This window comes from Spea bombifrons, chromosome 4, assembly GCF_027358695.1.
Source record: "Spea bombifrons isolate aSpeBom1 chromosome 4, aSpeBom1.2.pri, whole genome shotgun sequence".
Classification (NCBI taxonomy): domain Eukaryota; kingdom Metazoa; phylum Chordata; class Amphibia; order Anura; family Pelobatidae; genus Spea; species Spea bombifrons.
The window spans coordinates 107,971,575-107,992,123 of record NC_071090.1 but is presented as its reverse complement, the minus strand read 5'-3'; the positions used below and the strand labels follow the sequence as shown (position 1 = coordinate 107,992,123).

Below are 20,549 nucleotides of genomic sequence, written 5' to 3'. Positions count from 1 at the left end.
CATTTATGACATAAAAATTGAGAAGAACGTTTGAGTTCAGGGCTGGGGTTTAGGCCGAAATGGTTGAGGTTAGTATGAACGTGTGTGCGGTTATGTGAGAAAACCGAAGCGTGGGGCCGATTGCGCATGATGGCTGCTTCAAAAGGCCTACGACTCTAACAATATGCAATATGGCCGCTAAAAACCTGCCCTACCCCTCCCCCGGCCTAGATTATACCCTTTCAAGGGTAAATTTACCTCATCTTGTCTCATGAAGATTTAAAGAGACCCTCATATGCCCTTTAATGCATATGATAGCTGTGTGACCCCCTCAAATTAGCAGTTTTTCTTTGCAAATCTAATGAGACCCAAAGCAGCCAAAACCACCACGAATAGCAGAGAACTTTAGAGCTGCAGCTTCTCCCGAAGACATATCTTTTTTTTCCTACTTAAAGATAAATATTTAAGTACTTCCATAGGCTGCCATTTTCTAAGTTTTGTATGTTTTTTTTAACAAGGTATCGGCTTCAGTATTCACAGTTTTTCCACGGAGCAGAATTCGCAGTTATTTAATACCCCAGGCTGGGGTAAATGATCGGACCTTACATTGTACACACATCAGGAGGCGGCTTCTCTCGGAAGGTGATCGGCGGGTAGATTTTATCAATGTGAAGGGGGATCACGGCTCCTATCAGGATGTCTCCGTCCACCAGGAGCCCGCTGAGGTCGGGGGCAGCTGGTTTTCCATCGGAATACGGAGGCAGGACGGGGTACATTAGGACGAGGTGTAAGAATGTTCTGCACACCAGCCTGTCAATCAAAACACCGAGCGGGGTGAATGAATTAGGGTCCCAAATTTGTAAAATCCACTCCACCCTACACAGTCGTCTATACTGAGGGTCAGTGCACAGAATCAACTGCTCCTTTGGTGAACAATACATACTCCTTATACCTGAGAGCTTAGATATTAACCCTTTCACATCACCATAAAGAAAAATTCTGAATTCAGTCATCTGTTTTCAAGCAGGGATTTGGGCTGTGATATAGCCTGCGTGACTGAGAATCTGCCCCATTTACCCCAAAGTACCCCGTCTGAGAACACCCTATATGCCTCATATATTCACCCCCTGTACCAGGATATGGCTGGTAACCTTCAGCCCGACCAATAATCCCAATAATATGCCATCATATCCCAGTTCAGAACTACAATTGCCCCCCCCCCCTTTAGAGGCAGAATAAGCGTTTCATTGTATATTTTAGATAAACATCCTGTTCTTTCTCAGGGAAGCACATATTCAAATGTATGTACTTTACTGAGAGGGTGGTAGATAAGTGGAGCAGCCTCCCAGCAGAAGTGGTAGAGGATAATACAGTGAGGGAATTTAAACATGCATGGGATAGACATACGGCTCCTGAATCTAAGACGAGACCAACGACTGATTAAGGTTGGAGTCTTTAGAGCAGGTAAATGGGCAGATCAGACGGGGGCCGGATGGGGCCGATCCCAGGTTTGTACGTTACTATATAGATATTCCCTGTACGTACCTCATCCTCCGCCAGCCGTATGGAGCTTTTCCCGCTGTTCGCTCCTTTTATATACACCAATAATATCCATCCCCTTTGGGCCTATCCGTCATAATTAACCCCCAGCTGCCCAATATAATAAATCACACAGATCCGTATGGCTGCGTATAACGGGAGGACACAGTGACGCACAGCAAGTGCAAAATACTGAGGGGGGCATTTATCATTATAGATCTCCAGAATTTAACCCTTTTGAAACTAACCCATGTTGCCTAAGCGGCTTTATCAGCCTAACATCAGTTTGGGGCACAATCAGGGCCGGCCCTACAATGGAGCCGACTGGGGTTTTTTTTTAAGCGGAGGAGAGAGAGGGGCGCCGAGTGGTTTTTGCTTACCCGCTCGGCGCCCCTCTCTCTCTCTCTCTCTCCTCTGCGGCGAGTCTCCCTGTTCAGTCCTGGTGCCGGCTTGTAATGCAGAGCGCCGGAAGTGACGTCAATTTCCGGCGCTCAGCATTACAAACCGGCACCGTGGCAGAGCAGGGAGACTCGCCGCAGGACTGTTTAAAGGTAAGTACCGGGGGGGGGAAGATAATGGGGTCTGCTAAGTTTAAAATGCCAACCCTTCCCCCGGCCTCCTACCTCCGCTGTCTTGTGCTCCCTTAGCCTGGGACAACACACTTTCCCCGGTTCCCCAGTCACTCGCCGAGACTCAGTGTAGGGTAAAACCAAATGAAGACTGATTTATTTCTCACACACAGAGCTGGATATATCCAGCAAAACACACATTTACATAAAACAAGATATTGGGACACAAACAACCCCCTTAATCTGCCTCCCAGAGACAACAGGGGCAGTAACGGGATTAACAATACAATGGGGGGCGGCCTGATTTATACAACATTAAACTGAAAGAATGGTGGTCACTCCCTGGTGGCAGACCCTGGCTGTCTGCTGGAGATAACCCCTCAGCAAGTAATGGGATGATATACTGCTGGGCACAGAAGCCTTTATAAAGCCAGGGCCCATAGTCGATAGGGAGGAGGCTGGCAGTCAGGCCTCTCCAGTGGTCCCAGTGATGGAGGGTCCTGTCAAAAACTGTTATAATATTATCATTGTTATGTGTTGGGGGGTTGTGTATAAAACAGGGATTCTGGTGCAAAGTTTCAAAAGGGGCAGGCCTTTCCAATGTTCTTCAAACAGGGCCAGTCTGAGTTGGAATGGCCCACTCGGGGTGGCAGAAACATGGTGGGGGTCACATAATGCAACATTGACTGTTGTGGTTGCTGGCACAGTGTGGAAATACCAATATATGATGGTGTAATGAAGTGAGGGACGATGACAGAGTAAAGTTGTTTAAATTTAAGTGTATATTAGAGTGAGCGGACATTAGGGGGAGCGTGTATGTGTGCATGTTATAGTTATAGTAAGTGTGTATGCATAATTGTGTGTGAGTGTTAGAGTGAGTGTGTGACAGTGAGTGTGCTGGTGCGTATATTATCAGAACTTATCTACAGATTCTAAGGAACTTCGGGGTTCATCTGGCCGAGTGCATACTTTGGCCAAATAAATAAGGTTTGAAAACCTGCGATCTCCCTTCTGCAAATGTAAGGATAGCCTAAGGTGAGCGAGGAGGCTTGACATAGAAGGGTATTCAGGGTCTACGGCAGGAAAGATGATGTCCACTCATCCAAGAGAGCGAGGAACTGGAGAGCTTCAACATGAGTCAACGGCGTGAGTCTTCACAAAAGTCACTTCTTTCTTGGGACGTAATAAAATGTTCCTCGGTGCAACTACAGTTGAAAAGCTATTTTGAGGGAAAGTTGTAATATTTGTACTCTTTGTTTGAGTTGGTGTGTCCAAGTAAAGTCATGCTTCTCTGGGTCATTTATTCCACCCTCCTCACCCATTTCCCCTTCAACTTCCCACCCACTAAAGGCCCCTACACGTGCCAAACAATGACTCCTATGTCTCCTATGACTCGATAGCCCTGCAAGTGCATACAAACACCTCACGGAAGATGGCGAGCCCTCCAAAAGCCCTCCGATTACTCCGAGACATTTGATTATGGATGTAAAACTCACATTTAGATTTATTTCTTTCCTTAGTTTTAAATTTACAAGCATTTGCGAGACACCACCTCCAGAAGATACTGCTTACCCTCAGCTTAGCGCAGGCAAAGGTCTAAAATATAGCAATGTAATAAAATATATAAAAATATACAAAATATAAAAATATACAAGAAATTGTTACTCGGTAATGTTTAACCTCAGCTTAGCGCATGCTAAAGTGTAAAATATATCAATGTAATAAAATATATAAAAATGTACAAGAAATTGTTACTGTGTAATGTTTAACCTCAGCTTAGCGCCTACAAAATTCTAAAATATGTAAATATAATAAAATATATAGCAGATAACAAGGAACTTTAACCCTGTATTGTTTAGCCTTAGTTTGGCGAACATCTAAAATAGAGAAATATAATAAAAAAAACAAAAAAAAGATATATAGATATATAAAATAAATAAAAAATGTTTCAGAAAGAAAGAATATTCTAGATGTAACTTTTCTTGGAGCATCACCGGACGTTTTATTTAACCCCTTAAGGACAATGGGCGGTCCCTAAACCCATTGAAAACAATGCCTTTTGAGCCCGTACATGTATGGGCTTTGTCATTAAGGGGATTTTTTTGTCATTAAGGGGCTACTCAAGGAACGTTAGGTTGTTTTCCTGAAAAGCAACATATTCTTGAACATCGGAGTAGCTTTTGAGTTGATAAAAGTGCTTGTAGGGGGTTTCTTATAGATGTGTGTAAGAAGTAAAAAAAAAAATTACTATCACATAGCATTGGGGTTTGAAAATATGGGGGTCAATTTAGAGCCGCCTATATTTACCAGTAACTCCGAGGTTAAGTGTCAAGTGGGCAGTCGTTATTTGGAAGATGGACATTGATCTTTAGTGAGCCATCTTAATACTTTAATACTAAAATATAAAATAATAATCATAAAAAAAGAAAAAATAATAAAATAAAAAATGACTTGCCCTTTAAATTCGTTATTTTCAAAATCACTGCAGATGGCACACTTTGATATCCAGTTTACTCTTTATGTGCCAAACTGGCAATCGACTTCTCTGATGGCATAATTAAAAAAAAAAAAAAAAAAAAAAAGAGAGAGAAAAAACATTCTGTAATGAGCGCTCACAGCGTGACGCAGTCTGATTGTAATGAGCGTCAACAGGGGAATTTTTTCCTGTATAAAAAAGGTACAATCGTCAAAACCAATGCATACGATGGCAGAGATCTGTAGATTAAGCATGATGAGGTAAGTGTATATATATATAAATATATATATAGTAACGGTGTGATACGGAGAATAGACAAAATGATGAGTTGAATCTCATATTGAGAAATCCATCTCACCAATTTAACTATGCATTATACGGGGTCATCTTTGCCCTTGCGGTAGAAGCTCGCTGGGGTTGGTTCTTCATAATGCATAGGTATGGAGAGAAGATGTAGGGGTTTATTCACTAAAACATGAGTCAACGAGAGTTGCATTTCCATGTCATTGATGTCACTGTGCATGATACTCTTTCCCTGAAGAGGTGGCCCTGTATAATGCGTGGTTCATTTGCTATGTAGAAGAAATCTGACTTATTGAATGCATGTGTTGAAAGTTTAAAATTGGGCGAATAACCCCATTTTCAACTGAGCTCAGCTATGAAAGCAGGGGCAACCTGGTCAGCATTTTAACGTTCTTCTCTGAAACCCACCTAGAGCTTCCTGCATGCCTCCAGTAGGCATTAGACCTTGGTCCACTTGGGACTACAGGCATAAAGTGGGGAACCCTATACAAAGTGATCACCCAACACTGGGTGACCTGCTACTTTTTTTGTTAGAAGATCACAAACTCTTTATAAGAATAGGTCTGTGTGAGAATAAGCTCAATACAGGAGCTACAGAAGGACCTCTAATGTCTGACCTTGGTGGGATGTGCAGTAGAAGACCCTCGTGTGACTTAACACGAGGTTGGCTTCACTTTCTGATGTTCCTTCTCAATTCTAGAGTCCTGTATTACTTATACTGGTCGGTATGGCATCTTGCCCTGTCCTACGTCGTGCCGGCCTCACATAAAGGTCACCTAAGATGCAGTTTGAGGGGCTCAGACCTTCTCGGAGATACGGTGACCGGGGACATTTTAATAGGAGCTGTACTGCCCTTCCATCTTGACAAAGAGTACCCCGCCATCCCCTTCACAGAGTATCCAGCCCAGGGGGGCTGTAAAATGTAAGTAACTGTAACATTTTCCTTTTTTATCTCAAAATAGCCTCCATCCTTACATTTCTCTCCATGCTTCTCCTAATATATCCAACTTATTTTGTTTCAGGAAACCTTTCATGTAATGCTCTTGATTTCTCCAGCATCTTCATTATTCGTGTTCTTTATTGTTCTTTCGTTCAGTTTTACCTCTTAATTAACTCGTTTAACTCACTCTCTATTCTACATTGCATTTTCCTTCAACCCTTTTCTCTTTTCTTTCCCTTTTCCCCTGATTCGCCCTCCTCTGTCTCTCTAGATCACAACATCTGTTTTCCCAGGTTCTTTTCAAGAATAATTCTTGTGTTTGTGCGTCTTTGGGTATATGAATATATGAAGGTTTTGATACAAGCAGCTGCAGGTTATCACACAACATCAAGATTCTTCCTTCTCTCTTTTTTTCCCGTGGAGCACGCTTATATCCTGGACTCTCCCAAATCCCAATATTCCATACGTGCATATAGATTACCTATGAGACCAAACAGAGAAATAACTCAAGAAATTCAAAATCATATGGAGAAATATTTGAAATGAAAATGTTGAGATGACCTCCCCATCATCATCATCATCATCACCACCATCATCATCTCCCTGTTTTACTCTACCCTTACCCTAAGTACATTCTATGAAATACACCAAAGGATCAGACACATCTAGAATAGTTCTTTTGGTTCTCATTTATCTCTGAATGATCCCAAATAGCGTCAGTCTCTCACGTAAGAATTCATTTTCTCTATCTCCATTCCTAGATTTAGTTTCGAAGTGTTCCAGCAGTTCCAAGCTATGAGATTTGCTGTGGAGGAGATCAACAGAAGTCCCGACCTCCTACCAAATGTTACCCTGGGTTTCCAGGTCTATGACTCCTGCGCGGGACTCCAGCAAGAGGTGGATGGCACCCTAATGCTCCTAACAGGTCAGAACGAAGGAGTCCCAAATTTTGCTTGCAGAGAAAAGCCACCCATAGTTGCTATCATTGGCCATTCAATATCCACTTTTACCATTCTCTTGGCGTATATGCTGGGACTCTACAAATATCCTCAGGTAAGAGATACCGGGAGCTGACCAGGGTCCTAAACCATGAAACCACGCCGATGTATATTCTGTAGCTTTTATGGTTATTCTGCATCAACCACATAGATCTACAATTTATACTTTTTGGTAGAAGATGCCATCCTTATTACACAAAAACGAAATATTTGCAACCAAACAACCCTTTATGCGATCTTTTCCACATTATTGTGATTTTCATCGACCATGGGAAGACATCCATGCTTAGTATATGTTTGAGCTCTACTGTATATGTTTATTTTTTTTGTGATTTATGACCCAAATTCAGTGAGGCTTCCAGAACTGACCCTTAGCAGAGGGTCATAATAATAATTAGGTTAATAATTTCTGACCTGTTCTGAAAATATGTTATTATCCAGTTTTTTGTAAAAAAAATCCAAGAATTAACTATTTGTCATTAGATTTTGCCAACTGAAGAGTTATGAAGAACTTGTCTATACTAAAGCATAGTTCATCCATTAAAGAAGTATTAAAACATTGCTTAATCCTGGGGTTTTTAGCCCCAGTCACTGTATAAGTAAGTAAAGGGATCGTTGACTTTGTGATGATGGTGCATTGTCTCTCGCTAATTAATATTATCTTTCTAGATAAGTCATTTCTCAACCAGCTCCTTCCTGAGTGATAGGAAACAATTTCCATCGTTCTTTCGAACTGTTCCCAGTGATGCCTTCCAGTCTAAGGGCCTGGCACAGTTGGTGTTGCACTTTGGATGGACATGGGTTGGGTTGGTGGCTGTGAGCGAAGACTACGGTCAACAGGGCATTCAGGTCATTAAGCAGGAGATCCTCAGGGGTGGAGCTTGCGTTGCTTTTACAGAATACATAATGACCAGCCTTCCAGATAAAAATGCCGTCCATCTCACAAAAGTAATCAGGCAATCAACAGCCAAAGTTATAGTTGTCTTCTCTACAGATGCTGAGATGATACCTCTTCTGGATGAGATGATGATGCAAAATGTGAATGGAAAGATATTTGTGGCAAGTGAAGCCTGGTCTACCTCAAACATCCTATCGGTGGCCAAGTACTCCTCAATTCTTTCTGGGTCCATTGGGTTCTCCTTCCATAGCTCAATAATCCCGAATTTCAAAAGCTATCTTAACAGTCTTAAACCGTTTAATGTTCCAGGGAGGTCTTGGGCAAAAATATTTTGGGAAAAGGCTTTTGGATGCAAATTACTGGACGAGAAGAACTTCACAAGTTCATGGGATGATTCCACAATGTTGTGTACTGGAAACGAGGACCTGGGCAGGATTTCCACTAGCTACAATGACGTGTCCAGCTTGAGAGGTGCATACAATTTATATACCACAATTTATGTAATTGCCACATCCTTGCATCATTTGCATTCTTGTCAAGAGAAAAGTGGACCGTTTCACAATGGAAGCTGTGCAGATCTCCAACACTTTAAACCATGGCAGGTACGGGAAACCACACTACACATGCATTTTCTATTATATTTTGTGAACAGGTGTAGGGCTTGATCTACATTTAATATATTGATATATATATTTATATGATTTCATTACAAGCAGATGTTTTTAGCAATCATACATTTTTTGGCAATTAATTGTTTGATTGATTATCTATTTTTACCCCTTACTGAGAGGGCGGTTGTAGCAGGACACGGTCCTGCTCAGATGTCCATCTTATTATTAAATTCGTATTATTATATTCTCTTTATTCTGTTCAGGTTATCAGTATAATTTTTAGTTGTATTTGTCATAATTGTGTTCATACCCGGTGGCCGCTCCCTTGTTCCCATGAACCCCTGGTGTCTATTTGACTATCCTCAGGTCCCCTCTGTGCTTCACACCCTCACTTGTTCCATGACCCCCCTGGTGTCTACGTGGCAATCCTCGGGTCCCCTCTGTTCCCCAAACACTCACTCGTTCCTATGAGCCCCTGGTGTCTTTGTGACAACCTGAAGGTCACCTCTGCAGGACAATTTACACCTTCCAGACCAGTTTCCCATGTCACCCCTGGCCAGGTTTGAATCAATTAGTCTTTGGAGGGACATACGACATACACCGGTCACCTACGAAGCCCTATTGGCCATAGATAACCGGATCAATTTGTCCCTTTACCCATAGTGACTGTGGTTTGGAGTATATAAACATCTAGTTCTCCCCCATGTAAAAGTTAGTCTGTTTGTACCTGATCTTGTGTAATGTCATCACTTTGGTGGTTCATCTGGAGCTTATTTTACCTGGAGTATTACTTTGTTCCGATGACTCGACTAAAATAGTTATCTGCCATCAAATTCTATACATTAGTATATTGGACACTACTTTTATTTGATCCACTTCTTGCTTTGTGTATGGTTGGCCAATGCTAAGTAGATTGACAGATGACATCCTTTGCAATATCACCAGAATGGTCTTCTCCTTGGAACATAGAACATGAACCATGAATCATATGTTCTGCCTCAGATGATGAGTACTGAGATAATCCAGGGTCATCAGTAATCCATAATATCAACATATTTAGGGGCTTTTAAGAATATTTTGTTTGTGCTCCACAGCTGACTCACTATATGCAAAGTGTGCGATTCAGGCTGAACAACGGAGGGGATTTCTTCTTTGATGATAATGGCGACCCACCCGCCATTTATGATATTGTCAACTGGCAAGTGGGTGTTGATGGAACGATGAGTCACGTAAAGGTGGGGAGTTACGATACCACCAAGACCGAAGGAAGAGCGTTTACCATCGACCAAGGTGCTGTTCAATGGGCATTAGGAGACAATCAGGTATATATTGTAATATTTTTAGACTTCTTATACCACGGACAAGTAAATTGTGCAATGTTTATATTACATACAAGTCCTCATCGGTCCTTAAAAACCCCTCTTTCCTCCCCTGATGCCCCTTTTTCACTTCCCCAATGCCCCTCTTTCCTTGCCGGATGCCCCTCTTTTCTAGGAGCTGATCTTTTTGGGGTCTTTTTCTCCAGGTTTAACACTAATTAAATGCATTTGCTTATGTAGTTATTTGAGTTATACAGTATACACCTGTCTCTTACAGTTTGGGGTATTGTGATACCTGCTTCATAAAGCAATACTGGGAGATTAAATATGTGTCCGTAAATTGTCTATCCTGCTTTGTGCCCCAGGTTCCGATCTCCGTCTGCAGCCAGAGCTGCCCTCCTGGCTTTCGAAGGGTGGTAAGAAGAGGGGAGCCTGTCTGCTGCTTCCAGTGTGTCCAGTGTCCCCAAGGAGAGATCTCTAATCAGACAGGTAAAAAAAGGGTTAAAAACCAAGCAGATACAGTATAATAGAGAGCTATCCTAAAATCTTGACAGTGGAAACGGCCTATTGTTAAGCATTACCCATATTAAATAGTAACATAGCATTTGGTGGCAGATGAGACAAATTTGGCTCATCTAGAGTGGCGTTGTTCCTTTTGTTGGTCTCGTCTTAGATTGAGGAGCCATATGTCTGAATCCTTTCAAAAATCTAATAGCAAAATAGTTATGTGCTTAATTGCTCATTTATGTTTATGTTAATACATTTAATTTACTATATTTTTGTTTAGACTCACTTGCCTGTCTTAAGTGTCCATGGGACCAATGGCCCAACCTACACAGAGACCAATGTTTCCAAAAGTCCATTGAGTTTCTGTCCCATGAAGAAGCTTTGGGTGCAACCTTGACAGTGACCAGTGTCTTCTCCTCGACAGTCCCCATCTACATATTTGGGCTTTTCCTCAATCATAAGAACACTCCAGTTGTGAAAGCAAATAATTATTCTGTAAGTTGTCTTCTCCTGGTCTCCTTGTGCTTTTGTTTTCTTAGTTCGTTGACTTTCATTGGTTATCCCATGCCTGAGAAATGTCTTCTGCGTCAGGCAACATTTGGGATGGTTTTCGCGTTCTGTGTCTCCTGTATCTTGGCCAAAACCATCATGGTGGTTTTCGCCTTCATGGCTACAAAACCTGGTAGTAGCCTGAGAAAATGGACACGACCTTTGGTTTCCTACATGATTATCGCCTTGTCCTCTCTTTTACAATTCATTTTGTGTGCTTCTTGGGTATTACTCGCCCCTCCTTTTCCAGAAAACAACATCCAAACCCAACCTGGAATCATCATTGTTGAGTGTAATGAGAACTCACCTGTTGCCTTCTGGTGCATGTTGGGATATCTTGGTCTTCTGGCCACTATCAGTTTCATTGTTGCCTTCTTGTCCAGAAAACTCCCCGACAGCTTCAATGAGGCCAAGTTCATAACGTTCAGCATGTTGGCCTTCCTCAGTGTCTGGGTGTCCTACATCCCAGCTTCTCTCAGTGCCAGAGGCAAGTACACGGTGGCCATGGAGATCTTCGCCATCCAGGCCTCCAGCTGGGCCCTGCTCATCTGTATGTTTGTCCCTAAATGTTTCATCATATTGTTCCGACCCAAAATGAACTCGAGGGAACATCTCATGGGTAAATCTAAAAGATAATGGCCAACTCTACCTTCTTTAACAGTTGATGCTGTACACACAATATTACATAATATATTTGACATATATTATAATATTCATAATATAAGAGCAGAAGATGACATCTGTACCATAAAAAATACATAAATGGTTACCTTTATTGATAAAAAGTGTTGCAGACATCATTTATATAGACCAATTAAAGGGATCATGAAAGGAGGAGGTATAAGGAGCAAAATTATATATTATAAAAAATGATTGCAAAGCTTATATTATAAATGTGGTTTATATTGAAGGAGAAAGACATGTAAATTAGAAATGTGTTTAATGAACATTGGGGCAGGTTCCAATAAATTTCTGTGAAGAAATATTCAGAATGTAAATTATTAAGCTTCAATGTTTAAAAAAATCTATTGAATGATTTATTTATTAATAAACATTTCTCAAACATACTCCTGGTCTTGGTGATTATTTATCTACAAACAGGGAAAAGAAAAAATGTCGGTGCTCTAAGCTAGTCTCAGGCTCAAATAATACAAATGTGTAATACGAGGCCTACCAAACAGGTGTAAGCATGCTGCAAAAACAGTGTATTGGCTGTACAATGTATACAAAAAACAAAAACTGTCTGCGCTTCTTACCCTAATAAAGTTGGCAACAAATATATAAACATAATATAAATGAGAGGTTTTGGTTATATGAATTGGCCAAAGCATAATTAAGCTTACCCGCCTCTCATTTATATTATGTTTCTATATTTGTTGCCAACTTTATTAGGGTAAGAAGCGCAGACGGTTTTTGTTTTTTGTATACATTGTACAGCCAATACACTGTTTTTGCAGCATGCTTACACCTGTTTGGTAGGCCTCGTATTACACATTTGTATTATTTGAGTCTGTGACTAGCTTATCGCACCGACATTTTTTCTTTTCCCTGTTTGCACATATTTGAGGTTGTTGGCTCCTCATCAGTCTGGTTGCAGCTTGCTGTCCAGGGGTTAATGGGGAGGAGGTTTAATTGCACCTCCCCCAACACATTAATAAGGTTTTGGTAGCAGTATAGACTGCTTTGTGTGCCCACTATGTAGGAGGTGAGAGTAGGTTCTCACCCTATTGAGAGTGTGCCTTGACGTGGCGGGTGAGCTTAATTATGCTTTGGCCAATTCATATAACCAAAACCTCTCATTTATATTATGTTTATATATTTGTTGCCAACTTTATTAGGGTAAGAAGTGCAGACAGTTTTTGTTTTTTGATTATTTATCTAGCCAGTGACTTGGACTTTTTTTTTATTGACCCATTTCCAATGACCTTCATTCAGATGGCACAATCACTTTTAATGACTGTTCTTGGTTTGACCTACCAGCGCACTTGTAGTAGGTATAACTTGACTACACAAATTACAGGTATATAATGATTTTTGTTTCATGACTATTGGGGACTTTATTTGAAAATATATTCATACAAACAATATTTAATAGCGCTAATGTGTAAAAAAGTTACACTTTAAAAAAAAAAAAAAATCTCAGTTTTGTTTAAAGGGATATGAGATGTTTGAGGACTATTTCACATTTTGTTCTCCATCCGCTTTTAATTTTTTCACATTATATTATTATAATTATTATTAGCATTTCCATTTTTTTGCACTGTCAGAGATTTTTGAGGGTCTTTATATACCCCAAGGATCGCTCGTCCTAGCTTTGCCCTGAATATGACATTGTGACATCACTATGATACGTATTATTTGTATTTCTTACAATGTTAAAGAGAGGTTTTTACTGTTAGGGGATTTAAACACGTATGGGATAGACATCCGGCTCCTGAATCTAAGACGAGACCGACGACTGATTAAGGTTTGACTCTTTACAGCAGGAGAAACGGGCGACTATATGGGGCCGGAAGGGTCTTTTCTGCCGGCAAATTCTAGGTTTCTATAAGCTTGCTGTTGCAATGTATGTTGTGATAGAATCCCAGGATTGGTACAGGAAAGTAAAATATGTGCATACCTGCCAACATTCCCAAATTTCCCAGAACAGTTACTTTATTTGGGGGTCCTGTCCCGTAAAATTCGGGTCTGTCCCGGCATGAAAATACTGCCTATGCACGGTGCATTACTGTGCGCAGAAAGCATTGCATTTTAACTGTGTATGTCTCGCACACACAGCCTAAACACCATACCTGGGAACCCTAATCCTCCGGGCCACGGGAGCGGAGTCTTGACACGCCCCGCTCCCCGCCCATTTATTTTCCTTAAATGGGGTTTTTTCCCGCTGCCGTCAGCCGACATCGGCGGGACCGCCCGCTGACATCAGTGTGCAGTTCTGGCCGCGTCCCGCAAGGGAAGGCTCAATACTGCAGGGTCACTCAGAGAGTCTGGCCCCGCCCCATTCAGTCCCCGTCCCCTTTGTGTTTGGATCCAGGAAGGAAATGTCGGTGGGTACGTATGTAGCACCAAAAATCTTGCACGGTTTCTGGCCTGGAGCGTGAAAATAAAATACACTCCACCCCATATATTTTTGAAAGCTGCATGTATAGTCACCCAGCTCAGGTTTACTACCGGGCCCTGGCTTCACCCACCTGTTCTAGAAATGAATGAAACAGGATGAGCGGAGATGGGACTGGGAAGACTCTGAAAAGGCTTCATTAAAATTGTCCTGGAAGAAAAGGATTCGGTTGATTACGATATTGGGAAAGCGGTGTAGCCGGCCTGGTTGTAGTCAGGGTTGGAAAGGTGTTCGGTCAGTGCTCAGGAGATCTAGGATTTTGTTTGATACACGCCACTCACCGCTCATTTCCCCTTTAAATGGGGGCGTTTCCTGCAAAGTCAGAGGCACTGCCCACCGACTTCACTGGGAACGTCTGCCGGCGTCAGCGGGTAGTCCTGGCAGCGTCCTGCAAGGGTAGGCTTCAGGATAGCCAGAGCACAAAAGTTCCCAGGTATGATCATATGTATATCTATAGTGACATTCTGACCTAGGCCGACTAGGCCTAGGGGGGGGGCGGCAGTCCCTCCTACTTGCATTGGGGATTGCAATGTGAGTGAGGCAGACCCTGCAGGGGATACGCTGTCCTCTGCTGACCAGTTGGTGAACTACCTATGACAATCGGCTAAAGCCACCTGTGTGTTATATGCTTTCCAATAGTTTTGGTTTCCTGAAATGAGTTTAATATGTAAAATTACATCAGCAGTTTGATCTTTAAGATAAAAATATACTTTTTTATTTAAAATATTTAGATTTGTTTAAGGTTTTTTACATTGAAGACAAACATGCGTGGCTAGAAGTTTCACTCTAATATCAGTGTATCAGTGTATGTCCATGTGTCAAATATCATATCAACTCCCTTGGAAGTTTAACTTTTGTCTTTTGCCAGCAGATGCTCTCTAGAATTCATGTTCGGCCTGAAAATTATTATAAAACATTTTGGGGCAAACATACAAAGCACAAGAGCCCAGCTGGAGGACAGGATTGCAAAAACCTCCATGGCTACGACGTACTGGCCACGTGTACTAACAGAAGCCGGGATGTAGGACACCCAGACACTGAGGAAGGCCAACATGCTGAAGGTGATGAACTTGGCCTCGTTGAAGCTGTCAGGGAGTCTTCGAGCCAAGAAGGCAACAACAAAACTGATGGTGGATAGGAGGCCAAGATATCCCAACATGCACCAAAAGGCAGTCGGAGAGCCCTCATTACACTCAAGGAGAATAATTCCTGGTTGTGTTATGATATTTTTCTCTGGAAATGGAGGAGAGATAGATATCCACAACATACACAAAATAAATTGTACGAGAGAGCAGATGAGGACAATCACGTAGGAGACTCGTGCGTTGGTCCATTTTCTGAGGCTGCTATCTGGTTTGGTGGCCATGAAAGCAAAAACCACCATAACGGTTTTAGCCAATATGCAAGAGATGCAAAGGGCGAAGACCATGCCAAACGCAACTTGGCGAATGAGGCATTTCTCAACTTGTGGAGAGCCAATGAAATTCAAGGAGCTGAGGAAACATAAGGATATGGACACCAGGAGAAGACAACTTAAAGAATAATTGTTTGCCCTCACAATCGGTGTATTTTTGTAATGTATAAAAAGACCCAAGATGGAAATTGGAATCGTCGAAGACATGGCGCTGGTAGCAGTTAAGGTGGTACCCAGCGGCTCTTCATAGGAGAGGAATTCTGTAGTCTTTGGCAGACATTTGTCTTTTTGAGAGTTTGGCCATGTGTCCCAAGAACACTCAAGGCATTCAACTGAGTCTAAACAAAGGGATATCACATTGTTTAGAAAATAGGTTTCAATGTTTTAATTTAAGTACAGATAACGATTATTTACAATTTAAATATTTTGAAAATTATTATTTGAATGTCGAAAAGTTATTTCATTTAATGACTTCATGACGTATTTTGGCTTTAAATAAAACTCAATCCTATTTTAATGCTACAGATTGATGATTGATGATTTAAAAAAAACTAAATAAACTAGAGACCATGTTTTTTATTCCAAAGACTCTGGCCCATACAGTGTTTTTATGCCAAAAACATTAGAAAATAAGGTCTATAACCTTCACACCTGTCTCATTGGAGATGGCTCCTTGTGGACACGGGACGCACTGAGAGCAGCAGACAGGCTCTCCTTCTCTGGCTGCTTTTCTGAAGCCTGGAGGGCAGCTCTGGCGGCACACAGAGATGGGAACCTTAAAGAAGAAAAAAGTTCTGACATAAGGAAAAATGATATCAAAATATACATCAGAAATTAGTACAGATTAAGTAGACTATGGGGAGAAGAGACCAATGGCCCTCAATCGGATTAGTCATCAAAGTTAGGAAGGTGGTTTAAGAATATGTTAACGTGCATCGGGAGTTTAGCTGAGGACAAACACAACCGAGTTGTCTTGACCCATGAGATAGACCTACTTAAGGTGCACGCCAAGAGTACCAGGGGGAAAAAGTAGTACCAATGGATTCCTTGTACCCACCTCCCCAAAAACAGAACCCCTCCCAAGGCCAGGGCTCATAGTCTGTAGGGAAGAGGCTGACCCTCAGGCTCCTCCAGGAGCCCAGGGCGCAGGAACCTTCCGTGACTATAGTTGTAGCTCTATTTCAATGGGCTTCCTAAGAAGATCCTAAGAATGTCATGCACAGAATATATGGTTACAAAAAACACAATTTTTAGAAGTTTTAGAGGACCTGTTGATAATAAGCTGTCCTGGGGAAAGGTTCTAAGTGTGGAACAGTCAGCATAATGATTCTTTGGCATCTATAGTGGTTGTTCAACATTTAGAATTTTGGCCCAGAAGATTTTTTTTCAGAACTATGGCCTTCAAGCCTTACACATATTGTACCTGACTTGTTCCTGTAGCCCACTTGACAGCACCGATGTTGATAGTAAAGAAGTTTCCGTCGCCGGCAGTGATATCATAACTTCCCACCTTAATTTGCTTCATGACACCATCTAGGCCCAGCTGCCAGTTCACGATATCATACACAGCAGGAAGGTCCCCATTCCTATCAAACAGGACCTCTCTTCCATTGCTCAATTGGACATGCACATTTTGGAGGTAGTGGCGCAGCTGTGGGGTAGATAATAAATGAGCCCCTATCAATGAAACATAATCCCCTGGATATCACAACAGAATGTTAAAATGCATTATTTTCAAGGTGTTTTAAAGATTTAGCTCAAAGATGATGTTACTTTGTCATGTACTGAGTGGTCATTGTGAACCTCCGTGTCCCTATGGAGGCCATAACTGCTATATCGATATATATAATCGAAAACATATAGGATTAAATTCTATTTCTCATGCCTCATTTAGAATAGTCAGAATATCTCACCTGCCAAGGTTTGAAGTGCTTGATACTTGCACAGCTTCTTCTGTAGAAAGGTCCTCTTCCTTCTTCACATTCGTACAGATCATGCAAAGCTTTAGCTATGACTTGGACGGACGTGTAGATATTGTAAGAGCTTCTTAAACTGGACACATCTGTGTATACATTCTCAACTCCTTGTAAATCCTCATTTCCAGTACATATCTTGGTGGGACCGTTCCATGACCCAGAGACATTCTTCGTGTCGTTGAACTTGCATCCAAACATTCTTTCCCAGAATGCTTTACTTAAGTTATTCTCTAACGTGCTAGGACGGACGCTGGTGAGATATTGCCGGAAACCAGGGATTGTTGAGCTATGAAAGGCAAATCCAATGGAACCAGCGAGTAGGGTGGAATATTTATCTGCTAATAATATAGTCGATGTAGACCATGTTTCACTTGCCACAAATGTCTTCCCAGTTACATTCTGTTTGATCATTTCATCCAAAAGCAGGGCAAAGAACAGGTCATTCGAGAAGATGACCACAACTCTGGCTGATGAATTTTTGATAACCTTAGTGAGGAAGGGGATGTTCTTGTCCAGGAGGTTAGACTGGATAAATTCGGTGAAGGCCACACAAGCTCCAGCTTTAAGGATCTCTTGCTTAATAACCTGGATCCCCTGTATTCCATTGTCATTTCCCGTAGCGATCAGTCCTACCCAGTTCCATCCAAAATGTAACACCAGCTGGGCCAGGCCCTGGGATTGAAAGGAGTCACTGGGGACCGTCCTGAAGAAGGAAGGGAACTGTGTCCGGTCACTCAAGGCTGAGCTAGTTGAGTAATGACTGATCTGCGGGTAGACATTGAAGATACTCTGCATAATTTGTTTTCATTATGTGACCAAGTCCAAAGCCTAAAACTATTATGTGATTGTTGATATCGGAAACAGGGCCTACTTAAAAAGATAGCCTTACCTGTGGGAATCTGTAGAGACCTAGCATATGAGCCATGTGAATGGACGTCATGGACAACGAATGACCAAGGACAGCAGCAAGACGCGAGGTCTTCTGACAGCTGTAATTTGGAATTGCCTCTGTCTGACCCGCCAACATCTGCAGTGTCGCCACCATCTCCTTCCTCAGCGCCGCACATGTGTCATAGACCTGGAAGCCCATCGTGATGTTGGGTAGAAGGTCATATCTTCTATTGACTTCTTCTAGCGCAAATCTCATAGCCTGGAACTGCTGGTAGGTGTCTAGTAAAATGCTGGACAGTGGGAAGTCACATTAGTGGAAGGTGCTCATATCTTAAAATTATTTCTACAAAACATATCATGTGTTCCACATAACTTATAGGCAGACCTGACACTGGGCAACCTGGTGACTTTGTTTAGAAGTAGTCCAGTCTACTGTTGCTGCAGAGAGCTGGTGGAGAACAATGGGTCCATTTGCTATGAAACGCTCCCTCTGAGAGATGGTAACCTAGTCTTCCGTAGAGGACCCAATGGTTCTTATCTGCCATCAAACTCTACTTTTCTGTGGTCATGGACATCAGAGGCTTACACACACGACCAGAGGAACGTTTTTGAGATGCCATAATAAAAGGAGGTCCATCGGCTCTCCACCCAACCACTGTCCATCTTGTCCTGTCCACTTTACTGCTCAACGGACAGAAAAAAAGACCCCGCGGATGTCCGATATTTGGAATTTCATGATATTTGGTTATTTTAAGACAACGCAAAGCTTTGGAGTAACCTCAACCACTTCTGCTGGGAGGCTGCTCCACTTACCTACACACCTCTCAGTAATGTTAAATAAAGGAATAATACGTGTAAATTCTTATAGCATAAACAGTCACAAATGTTGATTTAGAATTACTCTCAGATTCAAAACAAAACATACGTGGTACAGGCGTCCTGCGAGGGTTTCTCAGTGAAATTTGTTCTCCGGGAACGTGCATCAATAGAGAAGGGAAGAACCGCTCCAATTATTAGATCTCCCCGCTGCGAGGGTCCGGACAGGGTCGACGTGCTCAGGTCGCATCCCAGGCCATTGCAGTAAGATACCGGGATGAGGTAAACCAGAGTCAGATGCCACAGGGACCAATAGAAGTGAGCTGCCAACCTGTATCAAGACAAGAGGACCCTACAATGACACTGAAATCAGTCTTGAGTGTCTAATTACATGCAGTGTAAGGAAGATTTACTTTACTGAAAGGGTGGTAGATAAGTAGAACAGCCTCCTGGCAGAAGTGGTAGAGGGTAATACAGTGAGGGGATATAAACATGCATGGGATAGGCATCGTCCTTCCACCACTCCCTTACAAAGGCTGTCTGAACCAATCAACAACAACCAGCAACATAACAATAGGGGATAAATAATTTAATGGGGAGGAATAACCATGCAGATCATGAGAACAGGATGTTGGCTGCTCCTATAATATACACATACCGTGGGCTTCCACTACATGCAAAAAGATTACTTAAGTCTGTACTCAGCATAACAAAGGTTAATTTAGTGGGCAGAACAAAACTATGTAGTATTTGGGTAAAATCACAAATCCTTTTTGGAATAGAAATTTAAAAAAATTCTAATAAATATTTTTTGCAATTTTCTTTTTTTCTCCTCTCCCTTTCCCTCTCCCTCCTTCCTTCCTTTTCTTTCCCTCTCTCTCTTTTTTTTTTTTTACAATTTATTTTTTTATTTTATTTTCTACATAATTTTTTATTATTTATTTATTTTATTTTTTTATAAAATTCCCACGGATTGTTTTAAGGCAGTGTACAGAAAATACAGGTATGTACAGATCATACACACACTCTCTGTACACAAAGGAAACTTGAATTTGAACAGAAAAAAAATATACCCAATTCACCTATTTATACAATTAACTATTGCTATCCCGAATTATTAAAATTACAATAAAAAAAAAAAATTGCCGTATGTATATCACAATATAGAACATAGACAATCTGCGACAAACTGAAACACATGGGAAGAGATAAAAAAAAATCTTGCTTGCTAAAATTATATTAAAATTAGAATTAAAAAAAAACTTTTTTTTTAAAATGAGAATTCGGGGGTACAGAACTGTTAAAAAAATTATATTTATATATTTTTATATTTATATTATATGTATATATATATTGTATATATTATTATATATTTTATATTTTTTATTTGTTTAAAAAATAAAAAAAATAAATGAAAAATTGCTCTCACTAATTTCTAATCCACCCCAAGCGCCTGCCTTTAATTCACATGATTGAGCCGGCGGTGTTGGGATCGCTTACCTCATCCTCGCTCTCCTGCTTTGTTTTTTTTTGTATGGTTTTTTAGGAAGGTCTCTCCTTTTATACGTTTATAAATCTCTAGGTTATCGGGTCCCAGATGTCTCGGAAGGAACGTTTAATGAATCAGGGATCTGGAGACGCGAGAC

General features: G+C 41.4%; 2 protein-coding genes across 2 annotated transcripts; one reads left to right on the top strand and one right to left on the bottom strand.

Annotated features, from left to right (window-relative positions):
* Nucleotides 1-6,601: 6,601 nt before the first annotated feature.
* On the top strand, nt 6,602-11,324 carry LOC128491582 (extracellular calcium-sensing receptor-like). The gene is made up of 5 exons (XM_053463901.1): nt 6,602-6,859; nt 7,474-8,304; nt 9,408-9,635; nt 9,998-10,121; nt 10,420-11,324. Exons 1-5 carry the CDS (start codon nt 6,602-6,604, stop codon nt 11,322-11,324), a joined length of 2,346 nt encoding a protein of 781 aa, XP_053319876.1.
* Nucleotides 11,325-14,653: 3,329 nt separating this feature from the next.
* Nucleotides 14,654-18,343, bottom strand: LOC128491581 (extracellular calcium-sensing receptor-like). Its single transcript, XM_053463900.1, has 5 exons — nt 18,086-18,343; nt 17,134-17,961; nt 16,644-16,871; nt 15,872-15,995; nt 14,654-15,558 (listed from the first exon to the last, which is right to left on the bottom strand). Exons 1-5 carry the CDS (start codon nt 18,341-18,343, stop codon nt 14,654-14,656), a joined length of 2,343 nt encoding a protein of 780 aa, XP_053319875.1.
* Nucleotides 18,344-20,549: the final 2,206 nt, after the last annotated feature.